This window comes from Engystomops pustulosus, chromosome 1, assembly GCF_040894005.1.
Source record: "Engystomops pustulosus chromosome 1, aEngPut4.maternal, whole genome shotgun sequence".
Classification (NCBI taxonomy): Eukaryota; Metazoa; Chordata; class Amphibia; order Anura; family Leptodactylidae; genus Engystomops; species Engystomops pustulosus.
In genome coordinates this window covers 122,914,776-122,935,123 of record NC_092411.1, presented here as the reverse complement: position 1 = coordinate 122,935,123, position 20,348 = coordinate 122,914,776, and the positions used below count along the sequence as shown (strand labels likewise).

The 20,348-nt window shown below is 38.2% G+C and overlaps 1 protein-coding gene across 43 annotated transcripts in view; it reads left to right on the top strand.

Moving 5' to 3' along the window:
* PTPRD (protein tyrosine phosphatase receptor type D) overlaps window positions 1-20,348 on the top strand; it is a 1,096,207-nt gene that overhangs the window by 996,519 nt on the left and 79,340 nt on the right. For 12 of the 43 annotated variants that reach the window (XM_072152314.1, XM_072152279.1, XM_072152374.1 and 9 more), the window contains 9 exons: window positions 1,304-1,885; window positions 3,399-3,532; window positions 3,765-3,909; window positions 6,951-7,256; window positions 7,992-8,185; window positions 11,346-11,372; window positions 14,290-14,407; window positions 18,670-19,257; window positions 19,613-19,713. In XM_072152314.1, the coding sequence (XP_072008415.1) occupies window positions 1,304-1,885; window positions 3,399-3,532; window positions 3,765-3,909; window positions 6,951-7,256; window positions 7,992-8,185; window positions 11,346-11,372; window positions 14,290-14,407; window positions 18,670-19,257; window positions 19,613-19,713 (2,195 nt within the window). The remainder of the gene's footprint in view (window positions 1-1,303; window positions 1,886-3,398; window positions 3,533-3,764; window positions 3,910-6,950; window positions 7,257-7,991; window positions 8,186-11,345; window positions 11,373-14,289; window positions 14,408-18,669; window positions 19,258-19,612; window positions 19,714-20,348) is intronic. The other 31 variants (XM_072152617.1, XM_072152386.1, XM_072152358.1 and 28 more) reach the window with 8 other exon arrangements.

Below are 20,348 nucleotides of genomic sequence, written 5' to 3'. Positions count from 1 at the left end.
GTGAGCAGAAAAATAAAATTAGTAAAACAAAACATTTTATAGCTTATATTTAAAACTAGTTCATTAGCCAAGATAGAATTCTTCCCATAAAAACTATGGAGCAATATTGACAAGGAGAAATTGTTGGAACACAGTTTTCTGTCTGACTTTGCTATAGAAAGAACATGCAAACTGCTTGCACATTTATTTAAGCAGTGTCGACAGAATTGTGTCACACACTGTGTGTTAAAGGTGTACCACAATATAGTTGGTGCACTCTGCAGGAGCAGTGTAGGCTGTGCCAGAATAATGAAGACCGTGTGCCACATTTCATGAATCTGGTGCACCCTGCACACGCCACAGGCAAACTGCACCTAGTGCAGTTTTCACTGTTTTGATAAATATGGGCCAATCCATTCACCGCCTATACCTGACCATATACCCCACAATAGAACTGCCTCCACTTACAAGGGTAGTACTAGCAAGTTTCCCAATAGGTGCAGAGATTAATACTTAAGTATGCTTAAAGTAGTGAAGTTAACTTATAAATATTTTGGAGGTACAACACATGAAAGATGCCCTAGAATTGGTATTTAATTTGGAAATACAAACATTTAATGAAACAATGTCAGGAAAGATGAGAAATGACATGCTTACCTTTTGGATATATAATTCAGATTGTATTATGTGCTCACATTATTCTGTATTATATAATGAATGCTACAAAAGTTGATCACTTTTCTGCATGAATATCATTTTCTACATACAGCATAATGAAACTATTACCTAAACTATACTTTCCGTCAGCTTTTGCAACTGCAATGAGCACATTTTAAAAATGAAAGCCATGCCTTCCAGTGTTGTACAATATCCATCTACATGTTGATCTTTCTGTTAGTACGTTTCACCTAATGTGTATCTTAATTACATAGTGGCTTGGGATAAATGTAGTATAATGTCACAATATTTTCTTTAATTACCATTTACTTTAACTGGACAGTAGTAAATATAATTTAGGACAGATTGGGGCAGATTTATCAAGCAGTCTGAAAGTCAGAATATTTCCAATTGCCCATGGCAACCAATCACAGCTCCCCTTTAAAATATTCATGAGCACTGGTGAAATGAAAGCTGAGCTGTGATGGGTTGCCATGGGCAACTGGAAATATTCTGACTTTCAGACTGCTTGATAAATCTGCCCCAAAGTCTTTTTTTTATAATTTTTGTATCCAATGCACTGATGTAACATTGACCATAGCTTTCATATAATTTCTAATTTATAAAGAATATTGCATTTATTATGACAATCATATTATCATTGCAGCCTTACCAAGGCCTCCTGGAACTCCTATGGTGACAGAAAGCACTGCTACGAGTATCACACTAACCTGGGATTCTGGAAATCCTGAGCCTGTAACATATTACATAATCCAGCACAAACCGAAGAGTTCTGAAGAACAGTATAAAGAAATTGATGGCGTGGCTACAACACGGTATAGTGTTGCTGGTCTTAGTCCATATTCCGAATATGAGTTCAGAGTGGTTGCTGTAAACAATATAGGACGTGGCCCACCCAGTGAGCCAGTCACCACAAGGACTTCAGAACAAGCCCCTTCTAGTGCACCTCGGAATGTGCAGGCACGCATGCTGAGCTCATCCACTATATTGGTACAATGGGAAGAACCAGAGGAACCAAATGGACAGATACAGGGCTATAGAGTTTATTATACCATGGATCCAACTCAACACATTAATAGTTGGACCAAATCTAATATAGCTGATAGTCATATTACCACTATAGGAAGCTTGGTGCCTCAAAAAACTTACTCAGTGAAGGTCTTGGCCTTTACTTCAGTTGGGGATGGACCTTTATCCAATGAAATTCAAGTCATCACACAGACAGGAGGTAAGTTTAGCATTTTTTAATTTGAACATTTTTTCTATAGAGGTTATGTTCTATTCTTATCATCTCTGTCCTAAATGTGATTTAAATGAAGTGACTGCTGCAAAGACTATCCCCACATAACAAGCAAGTGTCAAGTTATTATTGGGCTTACGGCTAGGGAGAAAATTGTAGAATATTGTCATTTTATTTACTATAGATAGAGATATAAAATGAATTGTGTAACATTCTTTCAAATTTATATAAAAATCTCTTGCCCGTCCATTTCCATGGAATTCAACGATCATTACTAACTATCCAATTCCAAAAGAATATGCACATACTTACAATAGTGAACATGCTTCAGTGGAATTCTAGCCCAGTAGCCCAATAGGAATGCATTCAGACTAAAGTCCCAGTATCTATAAATGTCAGGATGTCAGATCATAAAATATCATAACAGATCATAACATATGGTAATTTTTATATCTCTAATATGCATATTGTCAAAATGGCCAATCTAATGTGGAGATGTAATGGGGACACATTTCTAAATGTTTTTTAATGAAAATATCAATAAAAACTATTACACAATTAAGATTTCTTAAAGAGGTTGTATCAAGTTCAACATTTATCCACATAATAGGATAGAAATTTATGACTAGCTGCCAAACTCCCTGTGATCATACATTGATGTATTATGCAGTGCATACGAAATAAATATTACTTCATATACTCGAGTATAAGCTGATTTGAATATAATCCGAGGTACCTATTTTTGCCACAAAAAACTGGGAAAACTTGACTGGAGCATAAGCCTAGGGTGAAAAATGCAGCAACTACTCTCTAATAAAATGTTCAGTAGCAGCCTCCCCTTATCAATAAAATGTCTAGCAGAGCCCCCTTTTAAAAAGAAATATCCAGCAGATCCCCCCTTTAAAATTAAATGTCCAACAGAGCCCCCCTTTAAAAAGAAATGTCCAGAAGAGCCTCCCTTTAAAAAGAAATGTCCAGCAGAGCCCCCCATTAAAAAGAAATGTCAAGCAGAGTCCCCCTTTAAAAAGAAATGTTCAGCAGAGCCCTCCTTTAAGTTAATGTCCAGCAGAGCCCTCCTTTCTGGAAATGTATAGCAGAGCCCTCCTTTCTGTAAATGTATAGCAGAGCCCTCCTTTATTGAAATGTCTAGCAGAGCCCTCCTTTATCGAAATGTCTAGCAGACCCCCCCTTTTAAGGAAATTTCCAGCAGTTCCCCCTTTAAATAGAATTTCCAGCACTGCCCCCATAAATATAATGTCTAGCACTGCCCATGGTAAAATAATAAACTTAGTACTCACCTCCAGTGCTCACCCCCGGCTCACCTTCTCAGCTCAGCTATGGGTTATCAGGAGTGCGAGGAGAGGCACGTCTATGCTTTCTTCCCGCACACTAATTGTACTCAGCTTGTACTTGAGTATATACGGTAAGACTAAGACAATCTTTGTAAAATGTTGTGGACTATGTTGGCTTTATATAAACAAGAAAACATTTATTTCTACAGTTCCCAGCCAACCACTCAACTTCAAAGCAGAAGCTGAATCAGAAACAAGTATACTACTGTCATGGACACCCCCACGTTCTGACACAATATCCAGCTACAAGCTGTACTATAAAGAAGGCGATCATTCAGAGGAGGTAAAGTGTGGCTTCTTCAGTGTCAACTTTTTTTTTTATATACTCTTTTGAAATAACATTTGCAACATTACAAAAGGAATTCATTGAAATAGTGTTTAAATATTTAAAATGATGATTTCAAGAGATTAAATAGGACTGCCCTCTTGAGTTACTGAGAGTATATATCCCACCAGATGTTAATATTGTCTGGTTTCCCATATGTATTATTTTGTTCGCTTTCATCTTTCCTCAGCAAACTGTCAACATTGAGCCAACTACATCATATCGTCTGCAAGGCCTGAAGCCAAACACTTTGTACTATTTCCGATTAGCTGCTGAGGCTCCACTAGGCCTTGGTGCTTCAACAACTGAAATCTCAGCCAAAACCTTGCAGTCAAGTAGGTCTCTTTCTGAATTATTATGATCCTTCTTGAAAAGAGAGCATTTTATTATGTCATATTTTTAAATAGATATATAGTTAGAAAATATAAATTAATGAAAAAACTGACTCTGTACTGAAACCATACAAAAAAACAAAAAAGTTTTGTTAATTTGCCATTGTTTATTCCTTTCTGAAGCAATGAGCTTTGACTACAAAACTCAGGGACCCTGCATTTCAACAAAAATCCTTCTCAAAACAAATAGCGGTTTAGTCCAGAATTGGTAGACTCAATTTATGCCACGGTTTAGTACAAGGATAAGCCTCATGCAATGGGCTAGCATAATTAAGCAAATTTAGGTGTGAATTTGTGGCCACTTAAGAGGAGGAAAACCTTTGAAACCTTAAAAAATGGCCATGGAAAGTAAGTGAAATAAAACAGAGTCAACATTAGTTACCTTAAAAATTTGCTACTGCTTTTAGTGAAATGCTCTCGTGCTTCCTTTCAGTCTTTGCTTACCTTGACTTAAGTGGTTAAAACTCATTCTAGTACACATAGACTGGCAGGGAGCAATAGAGCATGTGTACTGGAACAACATAAATCTACCATGTGAGTGATGATTGACTTGGTTATTATATTTCCTACACATACCGTATATACGCAAGTAAATACCGAGTATATTCCCCACTTGGCTTATTTTTGGGTATATAAAAAAAGAAATAAACTCGGTACTCAACATTCCGATGGCCCGGGCAGCTCCTCTTCTATCTTCATGTTGGCGGCAGGTTTGCGACAGCTCTGTGGGCAGCGGCTCTTCTTTCTTCGAGCCGGGACCAAGTCCGCGACGGATCCGTGCGCACTCTGTGATGTCAGTGGCGGCTGACATCATAGTTTTGCGCCGGCCGGGCCGCGCGCACCCACCCACCTGTCATGGACCTGGCGCCGGCATGAAGAAAGAGGCGCTACCCAGCATTTGCCGCAAACATGAAGATAAAAGAGAAGCTGCCCAGGCCGTCGGAATGGTGAGTACCGAGTTTTCTTTTTTTTTTACAGGCAGGCTATTTACTACAGGGGGCTGGCAGGCTATCTACGACAGAGGGCTGGCAAGCTATCTACTACAGGGGACTGGCAGGCTATCTACTTAAGGGGGATGGCATGCTATATACTACAGGGGGCTGGAAGGATATATACTACAGGGGCTGGCAGGCTATATACTACGGGGGCTGGCAGGCTATATACTACTGGGGGCTGGCTGGCTACATAGTACTGGGGGCTGGCTATATACTACTGGGGGATGGCTATATACTACTGGTGGCTGGCTATATATGGGGCTGTGACTATTGTATTTCCCACCCTCCGCTTATGCTCGAGTCAATAGGTTTTTCCAGTTTTTTTGCGTTAAAATTAGGGGTCTCAGCTCATGCACGGGTGGGCTGATACTTGAGTATATATGGTAGTTACTTTACTCAAGTGATAAATAGTATTTAAATAGTAAGGTAAAACCCTTTGAAATCAACTTTAATATTTTGATCTGCTGTTGTGAATGTTTTTCTAATACATAGTTTTATGAAATTCTTCTTAGCTTGTAAAAAAAGGTTACAAAATCCACCCCCTATTTACTCACTACCTGAGATCCCATACGGTTTGGCTGCCTATGATGGTTGACTCGCACTTAGAGACTTCAAATGTTCACAGCATTTTCCTTCCCCACACAATCTTAAATTGATCTCAAATGACGGTTAATATAAAATGGTAAATACATTTTTTGAAAAACATTTGAGAAGGCAGAAGTTATTGTATATTAATAGTGGAATGGCCCATGTATTCAGAGTAGTTGGCATAAAATGATGACCATATATCCTGTTGCTTGAGCAGGTTGGAAGTTATGGTGAATATTCTATTTTTCTTACATTTATAGTCTCTGAAAAACCTGTGTGTATCTTTATTAGAAACGTCTTATGTAATATACATATAGATATGTCAATAGGTCTTTATTCTTGCATTTTATATTTTGACTTTTGTTTCAAACCTCATTGCTTTTTGCATTATCACAAGAAACTTACTTGTGTAGACAAATTAAATATAACAATAAAAATTGTGGATTACACATAGATTTGTACTTTGCATCTTAACAGCAATTTATTACAAGATAAAGTAATATTTGGCACTTGTTTACTTATTCAAAGAGATAGAGATAACCATTATGGTTAAAAAAAATTTTTTACTGTAAGTTAATATTTTGGGATGGGGTGTCTACTTTTTGGTAGAAGATATATTCCTCTGAAACTTACAAGTAATAATATTAATCAATAACTATAATAATAGTCTTGAGAGCTGGTATAGCAACTGATGGCTTTTGGTAAGTACAAGTAAAAGTCTAAACCAACAATGGTGTTCTCGCTTCTGGTAGGTACATTTTTGTATTAGATTTTCATTACATAAATAAGTTTGCATGCTTATCGTAGTTCCAGTGTTACCTTTGACAAAAATCAGCTCTTATCTGGGATTCAGCATATCTTTAACATGATGTTTTAAGTCAAAGTTTTATTTGTTTTCAATCTATCTTTTCTTTCTGGTTGGCACTTAAGGCATGTTTTAATAAACTTTAAGTAAGGTAAAAAAAATGTAAAAACTGTAACTGACAGTGCATTAAGAAGTAGGTAGTCGACACAGTATGTTATAATGCCATCCAGCATGCATTAATTGCAACCAGCAAAAAATGTGGTAAATTATTGTTGAAGACCAATTTTTTTTATACAGGTAGGTAACTTTACAATGAGGCTTCACATTCATATTGTATGTCCCCATACACCTTGTCTTAGTGGTTCATTATGTTGTTTTTTTGTTTATTTTGTTTTCATTAATTCTACTCATTTTAACAAGCCAAGGTACATTTTGTTCCCTGAATTATTTTAGTTTTGGTTTCGATTCAGTTGCCCTATTTAGTTATTTTCGGTTTTGTTTTTATTTGTTTTTTTTTCCTTTCTTCCTCATTTTTTATTTTTGGATCATGTCTACCCTTATACTCCAACCTCCCTGTAATGTTATACTGAAATCAGAGCCATCAGCTCCTCCACAAGACATAAGATGTAACAGCCAAAGCTCTACCAGCATCTTGGTAAGTTGGCTACCACCTGCAGAGGAAAAACAGAATGGAGCTATCACTGCATATTCCATCAATTACTCTTCCGTTGATGGAGAAGATAACAAAGCCCACGAAATTACAGGCATTTCCTCAGACACTAGGCAGTACCTTTTGGAACAGCTGGAAAAATGGACTCAGTACCATATCTCTATGGTTGCTTACACTGAAGTTGGACCAGGCCCTGAGAGCCCTTCAATATTGGTTCGGACAGATGAAGATGGTATGTTTCCTCCTCTCAATCAATTTCTATCTGTTCCTTCACTTCAAGGCTTTGTATTGCCACTGAATAAAGAGAATATTTTTCGATTCTCTTTTTTTCACACATATTTTTTTACCAACATCCGTAATTTTTATGCAAACCTTTGCTCTTTAAAGCTGGAGAATATGTTATCTGTTTCCTCCTGTTTTTCTACGTTACTCTTGGTTTTTTTTCTTGAATAATTTTTTTTCTTGCAACTTTTTAAATTCTTGCTCTAATCTTGGCATTTCAATGTGTTTTGAAATGTCTCAATCCTTTCTTTCCTCTTGTATATTTCTTTATTGCTTTTTTGTAGAAACTGACTCTCAGTTTCCTCATTTTATTGTCTTGTGTTTTGTGACCAGAGTACTATGAGAACTAAAGATGAAGGCTCGATAATCTGTTAACTTTTTACAGTAAATCCAATCATTTTTAAAGCATTTTGTTTTTGTCTTATTATTTGTATCAGCACAACCTTTCAATGTAAGAGCTTTGAATTTTCAAAGCATCTTCCTTGGCTTTTTACATTTTTACATGTTTTTCTCTTTCTCTGATACCCTTTTTTCTTCCATTTTTGCATCAGTCATGTTTTTTGATCTTTTCAATATATGCTAGAAAATAATTGTTTTGAATTTTTACTGTTTGACTCAAGATCTTTTTATTCAATGAGTTGGACTGGTGGCAATAATATTCTTTTATCAAATGATGTTGTTCCAGTTCCTAGTGGTCCTCCTCGCAAAGTCGAGGTAGAGGCTGTGAACTCGACAGCTGTTAAAGTGTTCTGGCGCTCACCAGTGTCTAACAAGCAACATGGCCAAATTCGTGGATATCAGGTTCATTATGTGAGGATGGAAAACGGAGAACCCAAAGGCCCACCCATGCTGAAGGATGTTATGCTGGCTGATGCACAGGTAAATAACAATTAAGTGTAACCTAAGCAATGTGGATGCTGTTACATATGGAACACTATTTAAATGTTTTTTTTTTAGTGGTATCATTCATTTACAGTAGCTGCAGTTATGATTAGAATTAAAGGTACATTAAAGGGGTTCTCCAATACTGACAGTGATGGTCAATTTTAATGACAAATTATGAAATCCTACAAAAAGCAAGATATTGTAAAAATTGCAATGATCACCTTGCATCCCAGAGGTTGGACCTATACTGACTGAACTAATTAAAATAAAAATTCTGGAGAACCATTTTTAAAAATGGTTTCCAACTTATTCTTTATTGTTTGAAAAATAGTTTAATTAAGTGTCAAATTGTTTAATGAGTTTATAGTATATGTGTAGAATAAAGGTCATATTTACAACAAAAACAAACCTCTGAAAAGAACACTGACCACAGAATGAGCCTCTGTAATCTTAAGATATTGGGGCAGATTTACTTACCCGGTCCAGTCGCGATCCAGCGGCGTGTTCTCCGATGCTGATTCGGGTCCAGCCGGGATTCACTAAGGTAGTGTGCCCGATATCCACCAGGTGTCACTGCTGCGCTGGAGTTCACTATTCTGTCCTGGGTGCATGTAAGCGACATATTTTTTTTAAAAAAATTCCGGGGTTTTTCCGAATCCGTCTGGTTTTCCGATGGCCACGCCCCCCCCCCCCAATTTCCGTCACATGCATGCCAGCACCGATGTGCCACAATCCAATTGCATGCGCCAAAAACCCGGGGCAATTCAGGGAAAGGTGGCGTAGTAAGTGACCCCCATTATCTTTTCAGCACAGAGGCAAAGAATTGTATTTAATTTACTTCTGTTTTAGTAAAGTTCTATACAAATGTTTAAAAATAAGCCTTTATGTCTTTGCTTGTGGAACAATAAAATCACTTTTTAGCAATGTTTGCCCTCTAACGTTTTGTTATTTGACTGTAGTAAAATACAATGCTGAAAACATTTGTTTAAGTGGCTTGGTTACTTTGCTTGCATATGAAATACGTGGAAGATTATGAATTCCTACTTTTTTAATATTATCCCTGCCCCCAAGGTTGTGCTGGCCTCTTACTTTATCTGGTGCACCAACATGTGGCTGGGTAATTCCACCGCCACAAGACCATTAACTGGCATTGGCATGGTCCACTTTATGCCCCTCCATGCCCACTTGGTGTGGAGCTTGTGTAGTAGGAGAAAGTAGGAGTTCTTGCAACTTATCAAGGCTTGTACAAGCCAATATAATCCCCCCCCCCCCCCAATGTGTTCAGAAGTTGGTATATACAACATTTTACAATCTGCAATATTGCCCTATAATAAAGATAAGATAATATTATAATAAACCACATAATTACCTACAAAATGCAAATTAACAATTAGTTTTAAGATTTCGGCTCAGGACAGCTGCCCATACTTCATTCAAATGAAGAACCACCATGCTTATTTATACTGGCTACTAAAACCTTCAAATTCTAGTCCTCTGCCAAAGGGATTGCTTGCACTTAGGAATTGCAGTCATGCAGTGTTTGTATAAAACATGCAATAACATACCCTTCTAAGAAACAGTTCTTTTACATTAAAGATGTGCTTAGATGTTCAGTTTGATGTTTCTATACCACGTTTGCAGTTTGATCTGTTTTTGTAGGTGTATTAATTTTTTGAACCACTATTATAAAGATTTCAATGGACACAATGGAGTAATCAATAGATGATTGTTCATTTTTTTTAAAAACAAAACTGGTTGTTTAAGAAATTAACATGGGAATGCTTGAATGTTATAGGTTTTATGGGCTTAAATATGTGGCAGTCCTTGATATGCTTTCATTTGCTCAAAGCAAGAGCTTAAATAGTCATGGTCAGGTGAAAATTGATAGAATTCTACACACATACAAAGTTTTCACACTGTTTTCTCGATAGTGATATTCAGAAGGATTTGGATCTACAAATACTGTATATACTCGAGTATAAGCCAAGTTTTTCAGCACAAAAAATGTTTAATAATTGGAATTAAAAAAAAAGTCAAAACTCACCTTTCCGGCAACCCCCTGCAGGTCTTCTCTTCTTCCATCGACAGTGGCAGGTCCGTGTGCGCAGTTGGCACACACTATGATGGCAGTTGCGAATGACATCGTAGTCAGTGCTGGCCGGTGCGCACGGAAATGCCGCTGCCGACGGAAGAAGAGAAGACTTGTGGAGGGCACCGGAAAGGTGAGTTTTGACTTTATAGTATTTAGAAGTACTACTGGGAGCATGTACTGTTATATATGTGGGGTGGAGGAAGGCTGTATACAGGGGAACAGAGGCAGGCTGTATACAGGGGACAGAGGCAGGCTGTATACGGGGGCCAGAGAGAGGTTGTATACGAGGGCAGGAGGCAGGCTGTACATAGGGGCCGAAGGCAGGCTGTATAAGGTGGCCTGAGACAGGCTGTATAGGGGGCCCGGGGGCAGGCTGCACACAGGGGCAGGAGGAAGGCTGCATACAGGTGCAGGAACTGGCTATATATGTATACGGGGGCCAGAGAGAGGTTGTATACGAGGGCAGGAGGCAGGCTGTATATAGGGGCCGGAGGCAGGCTGTATATGGTGGCCGGAGACAGGGTCTGCTTATGCTCAGTATATACGGTAGTAGATATCGTAAATTATTAGAAAAATGCTGATTCTTCAAATTTATAAAAAAAATATCCACTTCAAATTAAGATATCAAAGTACAGATATTTGAGCTAGAGTGACATTTTGGTCCCTTTGGATCTTTTTAATTAATTAGTCAGTTAAAATTGACATAATTACATAAAGTTCCATCATGCAAGGGGAGCTATAAGTCTATAGTCTGACTGAAAGATGTAAACAAGTTGCATATATTTATATATAAAAATAATCTATAGGTTTGACCTCTAGTTTTCCTTCCTTTTGCCTTAAAATGCTTGGCTGCTAATGGAAGTATATTGGGCAATCACATATATTCAACATGAACCTCCAAATTGGGGTTCCTTGAAAATCTTTTTGTAGATTTAGGCATCAATAAGTATAGTACACATATTTCTTGGAAGGACATGCAGAGGTTAGATGGAGCCTTCCAGCATAAGTGGTTCTTCATGTATTTTTTTTTTATTTTCTTTCCAACTTTTTACTCTTAAACAGTGGGAATATGATGATACTGCTGAACATGTGAGTAATGCAGGTTTGCTGGCTCTAAAGTGTCATTTTCAGCGTGCCGTGTGTATTATTTCTTTGCACAGATGCATGCACTAACATTCCACATTGGTTTTATGTTTGACTGTTTGGCATGATGTTTATGTTTGTAAAATAGTATAAAAATATTCAGCAGTGACAACAGTGATCTATTGGAATGGCTGTCGTTTGAATGGCTGCTACTAATGTTGCTTTGGTTGTGCTGCAACTTTGACAAACAGCCTTGACCAGTCTTGTAGAAGCAAACACAGCTTTTTATTCCTTTCAGTTTTAAAATGTTATATTATTGTACCAAATACTATATCAATTGTGTAGTCCAAAAGCCGTATGCTTTTTTACTTGAGGCTTAGCTACCTGTATTATGCATGACTCAACTCATACCAGAAATGTACTGTTTCTCCCAGCAGACTTTAATGAGTATGTTTGCAAAGACATTCTAGATCGACAAAATATATCAAATAGCTTATAACCGTATCTTCTATATAAAAAAGAAATCCTTGAATTATTTTCTTTGCAAAACATAAAAGCATGCGGCTGACGGTGTTCTGAAACTTTGATAGAATAGTTAAAGGGATATCCCACAATCACAATGTATCACCTGTCCACTCAAAAGGTAATTTGTTATCACTGAGAACCCACCACTGGAACCACAAGCCAAGCAGTCAGGGGAACACACCTTAGGCTTTCCCACTGCTGCTTAATTTAGTCTTTTTGACACTGTAGGTGGCCACTGGACTCTGAATTAAACTGTAAATAAAAACCTGTTTGCCTAGCAGAGTACTGCACTCAGCTGCCTCTGTCAGATCTATAGAGATAAATAGAGAAGCAGGGAGCATTGGTGACCAGCTGCTATATTCATTTGGGGAAACAACAGATCCCCATTCTTGTGATCTATCAGGCTCCCACTAATCACTTTGATCACTATCCTGTTTGTTTGATTACCCTTTAAATGGTTTGGCCACAAAGATAATTGTCCCAAGCTATATGTTCTGAGAATAAAGGTTTTGATTGCACACTAGTTGTTTCCATATTTAAAAGATGTGTCTATTTTGTAAGAAGAAACAACATGAAAAATAAATTAATCAACAAAATAAACTTTACAAGAAGATATGGGGCTCATTTACTAAGGGCTGTGCACCTTTTTCGGGGGCTAAAACTGCTTGCATAGGTATTTAATAAGTGTGTGCGCTTGGGTGTAGTGCACCCGACCCTTTTTGTGGCTCAGCTGCACTGGCCTCCATGCAACACAAACTAGACAGTCAGTCTGGACTAGACAGTCCGACTGATTCGGGCAGAGCACAGTATTTAACTTTTAAATTGTCACACACCCTATGGTAAAGATGCACCACAAAAAAGATGGTGAACTCTGTCAGACCAGTGCGGGGAAGCCACACATTCATGATTTCTGGTGCACAATCTTAGCCTCAAGCTGCATTATAGACGGGTAATGCACTTTCAGTCAACTCCAGCGACCCTGTAAGTAAATGTGCCCCTATCTGTTTTTATGGTCTATATTGGGGAGGATCAGATTGCAATAGGCTGATGACCCAGGGAGACAAGGAACAAGGTTGCCATATCTTGGAAGAGGCATGGGGTTTAAGGAACTTATACCCCCTTCTTGTAAATGAACAAGTCCTGGTGGCCTTCAACCAGTGTGTTTAACTTACGGGCTTCATACAATATTTTTGCACCCCCTAATTTATAGCCACCATTTGATACAAATGTTGTATTTGCTATATTGCTAATGAGTGAAGTACACAGTATTCTGCTTTGCGTGGTTTATAGTTCATATCTGGAAGCAGTGTATATTAAACAAAGAGCCCAGTACTCCAGTCAAAGGGCTTCTGGGGACCACATTGAAAAACACCCTGGCAGTTGGAAAACTTCATTCCAAAAGGGCAGTATAGTGGTACAGCTCCCAAATATATGTAGGAGATCAGCAGGTGCAGTAGGGGCAGGATGTATCAATGCTGTAACTTATTTTGAGCAACAGTACAGGGCTGTGGTATACCCTATGTAGCATGAAGAGTTAGGAGTGACTATAAGCCACATTAAAGGGACATTTGGTGAACTGCAACCAATATCTCCCACCTATGACATATACAGAAAATTTTAGATCTCTAATTGTAGCATATGTATTGTTATTCTTGGATTCATATGCTTGGTTAAACCTTTATGCATTGTCAGTGTTAGAAAATCTATATATGCCAAAACTCGAGGTTTCCAAATCCTTTTAGCCCTCATCTAGGAGACCTGACAGTACTGCTGTAAATCATATGCATGCAAATATAGTGTTATCTTACCATAGAATTGTACCTTTAACAAGTAGAAACCAAGACAAAATGTAACCTGTCGTCATTCTTAACGGATCGATTGATATTGAGATTTCTGTCAGAGACTATTGTTTCTTGACTGTAGCTACAACTACTATTGCTTTATGCATTCATTTTAGCTACAAAGCTCCTATCACTGCATCTTTTGCAAACATACACTGTATAGATTTTAAAATCCTTAAACTTGTCTTTTAAATGTATGACCCTTCTGTCATTCTTAATGTGCATAGCAGCAATAAAAATGCATGAAAAGCATGCATCTTTTCATACTGCTTTTGCAAATCGAGACAATAATAACTTCTAAATTTTAACGTAACACAATGTAATTTGGCGATGGACATCAGTGGATATTCGACTTATATTATTCATGTTAAAAATTTAGAGCAATAAGGGATGTGTTTGGATGATGAAGACACGTCTTTCTTCATATTTACCTTGCAGGATATAGAAATATTTTCCATTTAGATAAGAGGAAATGAAAGATAAATGTGAGTTCAGATATGTAATGGTTCACTGACTTTGGAGACTGACTTTTTGCCTTCCTCTGCACTTAATTTCAGGAAATGATCATCTCTGGACTGCAGCCTGAAACAGCATATGCCATCACTGTGACAGCTTACACCACAAAAGGAGATGGCGCTCGGAGCAAGCCGAAAGTTGTGACTACAAGTGGTGCAGGTGATCCTCTTAGTACTTAATCCTTGTCAGACACAGCTGTCAAATTAAGACCTTCTCCATCTACCAAAAAGTACACCCATCAGTCATATTGATCTATAGTATGTACTTGTTTACCATCCCAGACAAAATGAACCCAATTTGTTGAACAGATGGCTGAGTCCTGGGAAATGTGATCTTAGGATTTTATGATTCATGGATTTTATCTACTACACTGAATAAGGTTACCTGGTCTTAGAGACACTGTACAAACAGAATATAGGAATGTAAGGCATGTGCATTAACACTCCAGCTGCAAATACTTCGTTGATGAAACATATGTTCAGTTTCTTCTTATGATTCATGGCTTAATCACCCCCAAAGTGTCAAGGTGTAAAGGAAATAAGTTCTGACATGTCCTATAAATCATTGAGCTTTTGTGTAAAGGAAATTATATCTTCTAATTCACAAAATCCTGCCTTGCACAAGTCATGTTTTTACAAGTGTTTGACTTATGCAGATATCCATTCCATAGATATCTGCATAAGCCAGGCCCTGCAACCAATGGAATCTTCTCTCTGCATACTTATGATCAATATGGCTGCACTTGGATTGGCAAATGAGAGGTACTTTAAGACGTCTATTGACCTAAAGCAGTAGAGATCATTTAAAACTGGGGCATTACATACTAATGATTTTTAGGGTCTTTTATACATTTGCCGGTATATATTCTCAATCTGTAATATCCTACATGATTTTTCAAATGAACCTTTTATATTTATGGTCTTAAAAATGAAGTTTCTAGCAGTTAGAGCTTATCATTTCATAAATTTAGAAAATTGCATATTTTATGGCAGTTAATTTTCCACATTTCTACATTTTTATACTCTATCACAAAAATACATACATTTTCATAATATAACATTCTTATGAGCACATTGATTTTCTCATCATCGCTCGTTTAATATGGAAACTTCCTTAGTGCCCACTGCAGTTGCTATTTTTTCAAGGAACAGATTGCTTTGCTTTTTGTTTATCATATCTATAAGGTATTACATGAGATTATTCTGTTGAGTGGCAGTCCATGAAATATACAGATGCTCAATTTTCGCCCTTTATGTCACCTCCATGCCTAGTGGGTGTGAGAGACGTTGAGTGGGCCAAGACACAGAGTGTGCCAGTGCAGGGCAGACACAGCATACATTGGCGCACTAGTTATACCCTGGGACTATTCAGCTATATGCTCCCTCTTCTAAATCAAGAATACTAAAATGACAAAATTATCAATAATTAATATATAAATGCAAAAAATTGCAGTAAAAAAAATAAGGGATACTTTATTCCCTCCAAGCATCATTTTATATACTGTATATACTCGCCTTTCGACGACGCCGGGCAGGTCCTCTTCTATACATCGCAGCTCCGGCATCGGCACTGCGTTGACACACCGGCCATTGCAGGCATCATGATGTCAGCTGCACACTGACATTCTAATGTGTGGCCCGGCATCGGCACACACTATGATTTCAGCGAGCAGCTGACGTCATGGTGTCTGTGACGGACCACCCAGGGACACGGAAGGTGAGTACACTTTTTTTTCCTACAGCCATTATATTGGGGGCAGAGACTGCAGGCTATATACTGGGGGGGGCTGCAGGCTACATACTGGGGGGGGGGGGCTGGCAGTCTATATACTAGAGGGGGCTGGCAGGCTAAACAGTAGGGGGGGCTGGCAGGCTATATACTACAGGGGATGGCTGGCTACATACTACAGGGGCTTGTATGCCTTCTAAAAAGGACTACACGTTGAGTCATATTTCTCCTGTTGTTAAATATTTTATCATCAGTAGACTGAACTGAAGCATCACCAGCAATCGTGAGATTTTTTCAAAGCAGAGACAAGTGGCTTATCTCCATTATTTTCTAATTAATAGGGTCTCCCTGCATGTACTTTACTGCACACTAGGCTCCAAATATGAAGGAAACACACTTCACATTGCAGCCAGGTAGAGGAAGTTATTTCTTTTTAATAAGCAAAGCTCCCGTCTGATTCAATTCTTTTGGAAGTCTGGCTATATTTCTTATTTCCTTTAGAGGCACCACCAATCAAGGTTAGAAAAATGGTCATCGTTTTGAGGTCTGCCGCTAGAATAAAAGCAATTTATGACACATATAATTTAGTGACAGCTTCTAGCAATCTCTTTACTATAAACCTGAAGGAGTTATTATTCCATTTCTTTGGACTCTCTTTGGTTTGCTTATGCTCCATTGGCTTTACTCATAGTTGGAACACAAAACAAGAATTTGGCTTAAAATTCTTTTTTCTGAGCATAACTTTTTTTTAAGACTTTTCTACTTTTCACACACGACAAAATGTCACGACCTGAGCCCTCTTCATACGTGAGGGGTGTTATCTGTTTAAAGCAGCTGACGCCTACTGGTAACTGCTGCGGTCAGTGCTGGCGCTGATTGCGTCAGTTACCCTATTAGGCGTCGTGCTCAAAACTGATCATGACAGCAAACAGTGTGGCAGTATGGGAAGCGCTGAAAAAGCCCAATCGACTTATATATGAGTATATAAAAAAGAAATGTAGTACTTACCTCCGGCGCTCCTTGCAGTTCCTGTTCGCTTTTGAATTCCTGTGTAGCAGCGTGGGTAGAGATTGTTCCATGTGTTGTGCCAGTTTCTCTACCTGATGACATCATAGTGTGGACCTATCTTTTTCCGTTCTGCTACACAGGATCCTTGTGCCATCATCCTTGGTAGGTGAGTATGTGCCTTACACTGGTAGGTGAGTATGTATCTTTTTAAATTCTGTTGTAACACCTATATACTGGGGGCATGTGCTGGACTAACATATATACTGGGGGCATGTGCTGGACATGCCTATATACCAGTGGGAGTGTGCTGGTCATACCCATATACTGTGGGTAGTGTGCTGGACATACTTATATACTGGGGCAGGTGCTGGGATAACCTATATACTTGGGCATTATGCTGGGCTAACCTGTACACTGGAGGCAGTGTGCTGAGCACACCTATATACTAGGGGCAGTGTGCTGCGTATATATCTACATACTGGGGGCAGTGTGCTTGGCAAACCTATATACTGGGGGCAGTGTTCTGGGCATACCTACATAGTGGAGGCAATGTACTGGCTTCCCTATATGCTGGTGGCAGGTGCTGGGCTACACTATATACTCCGTTCAAGTGCTGGGCTAACCTATAGACTGGGGTCATGTGCTGGACTACCCTATATACTCGGGGTCAGTGTGCTGGACATACCTATATATTTTGGGGGCAGTGTACTGGGCATTTTATAAGTGGAAGAGGATGCTGGGCATTTAATTAGTGGGGGAGGCTGTGAAAAATGCATTTCCCACCCTAAGCTCATATTCTAGTCAATAAGTTTTCCCAATTTTTGGGGGTAAATTAGGTAAAATTAGGTGACTCTGCTTATATTCGGGTCGACCTATATTAAAGTATATACGGTAAATGTTCGTAGGTTCCAAACACCCGAGGGGCCCAAAGATTGTAATTTTTAAATATAAATTGCATACAAGAATAAACAAACAAATGCCCAGTCTTGCAACATCTATACACTGAAGAATAAAAAGTTTCAAAAGATTTACTATTTTTTTAGGTATTAAAACATACCACAAACCTGTTTTTACTGGCCCAAAAAATAAAGAGGCTTTGTCATTTGGGCTGCTAGGAAGTACAAATTACTCTGCAAAAAAGTCCTTGTATTTCGTTTTTAAAATTAAAATAAAATATTTATGGTTCTCGGAGGGTGGGGGTTGGGTTAAAAAACAGAAACACAGAACACTAAAAAGGCCTGTAGCATTAAGAGGTTTAAAGTTAGATTTGGTGTTATTCCCAATGTACACATGTAGGATTGTTGATTTATTAAAATATTTTGAAAGATTTTCATAATGCACACTATAGCAGCTTTACACATGGCTTTAGATTTTTTTTTAGCATTGTTTTTTGTTTTAGTATCTATACACATTCAGTCAAATCATTCAGCAGTTCATTTTGTATTTTGCTTGAATATTGTTCAGTATAGGCTCTTGAATAGTAAGTCTTTTCAAGACAGTCATATAAGTGTCACAACATCAGATATGTGCTGTTTTCATGCACAATGGTTTTACCTAAATTACTTAATCAGTTGTTGTGAGTCTGTCATGTCATTTACATACAAAATGTATCCTCTTCATGATATATGTGTATTATGAGTATAGAGGACTGTAGATGCTAAGCTAAAATTACATTTTTATTTCAGTTCCAGGTAGACCTCGTCTTGTTATCAACCACACTCAGATGAGCACTGCTCTTGTTCAGTGGTATCCACCAGTAGAAACTTTTGGCCCAATCATGGGTTATCGTTTGAAGTATGGCCGCAAAGATATAGACATTCTCACCACTCTAGAGTTCTCAGAAAAAGAAGACCACTTTACTGCCAAAGAAATCCACAAAGGAGCCTCATATGTATTTAAATTATCAGCCAGAAACAAAGTGGGCTTTGGGGAAGAAAACATCCAAGAAATTACTATTCCAGAGGAGATACCAACTGGATTTCCTCAAAATCTTCACTGTGACAGCATGTCATCGACATCAGTGCAAATAACGTGGCAACCTCCCATCCTAGCAGAAAGAAATGGCATAATCATAAAATACACACTTCTGTACAGAGATATCAACAATCCATACAATCCATTTGAAGTTCCGATTGTTCCAGCTGACACAAGCGTGACTCTCACTGCATTAAAACCTGATACCTTTTATGATGTTAAAATACGTGCTCATACCAGCAAGGGTCCAGGTCCTTTTAGTCCAAGTGTCCAATTCAGGACGCTGCCAGTAGATCAAGGTAGGATTTGTCTACTTAAGGCTTTCTCCTTAGAGGAATATCTTTTCTATGGAAATCAGGGTGCAAAAATGGTTGCTATCCTGATGGCAGTACTCAATTTTTTATTGGATAAGGTAATGTACATGAACCTTCATAGCTCTCAGTTCTGTTTAGTCTTGCTAGTTCCTGAATAACACTTTCAGGTAAGATCACCAAAATCTGGGAATCAACGAAAACAGAGCACAGGGTGTTCATAATCCATCTTCTCCTTCATGTCATCTCAGACTTGTAGAATTAAAGATCAAATGGTCCAACGGGGAATTGGAAGTGTAAAGATTTAAAGAATAGTGCAAATGCATTTTTCTTACTTTTCCAGCAGTGTTCGCAAAAAATTTTCATGTGAAAGCTGTGATGAAGACATCTGTTTTGCTGTCATGGGAGATTCCAGAAAACTACAATTCTGCATTGCCTTTTAAAGTAAGTTGTTCTTCTTGACTTCATACACTCTTAATTTACAGGACTTAGGTCTTATGCTAGTCATCTGGTTACTATTACTATACTTACACCAGAAAACTGCCACAAGTTACAACTGAAAAACTAGTTACACCCTGTGGTAGATTAAAGCTCTGTGGATTAGCCCGAAGATTTGCTTGGATGACTACTATTATTGTTGAGCTTGGGCTTCAAAATAATTATGGTGCATTTGATGCACAGTAGCCACAACCTCAGAAACTGGCATATAACCACTGATGTGAGAAGTCACAGAGTGGCAATTAATGACCTATATTTAGGAAAATGTTGAAATCTGCATAAGCATATGGATGTGTACATTCTTGCCTGGCTGCATTATTGTAGCTCAACTTTTATTTAAATGAATAGAAGGTAGTCTGTAATACAGTTAGTGCAGCACAGCCATTACAGAGCATATTGAGGCAATTACCTACTACTCAGTATACTATGTAAAAATCAGCCAATTGTGCCAGATCTGGCTGGTGATCTCCAATTTACATCTTAAACCCAGTTCACACATGCATTCAAACCTCAGTTATTATCCACCCCTAAAATTATCAAATGCTAAATATCTACTTCAGAACAGCCAAATCTATTGGTGT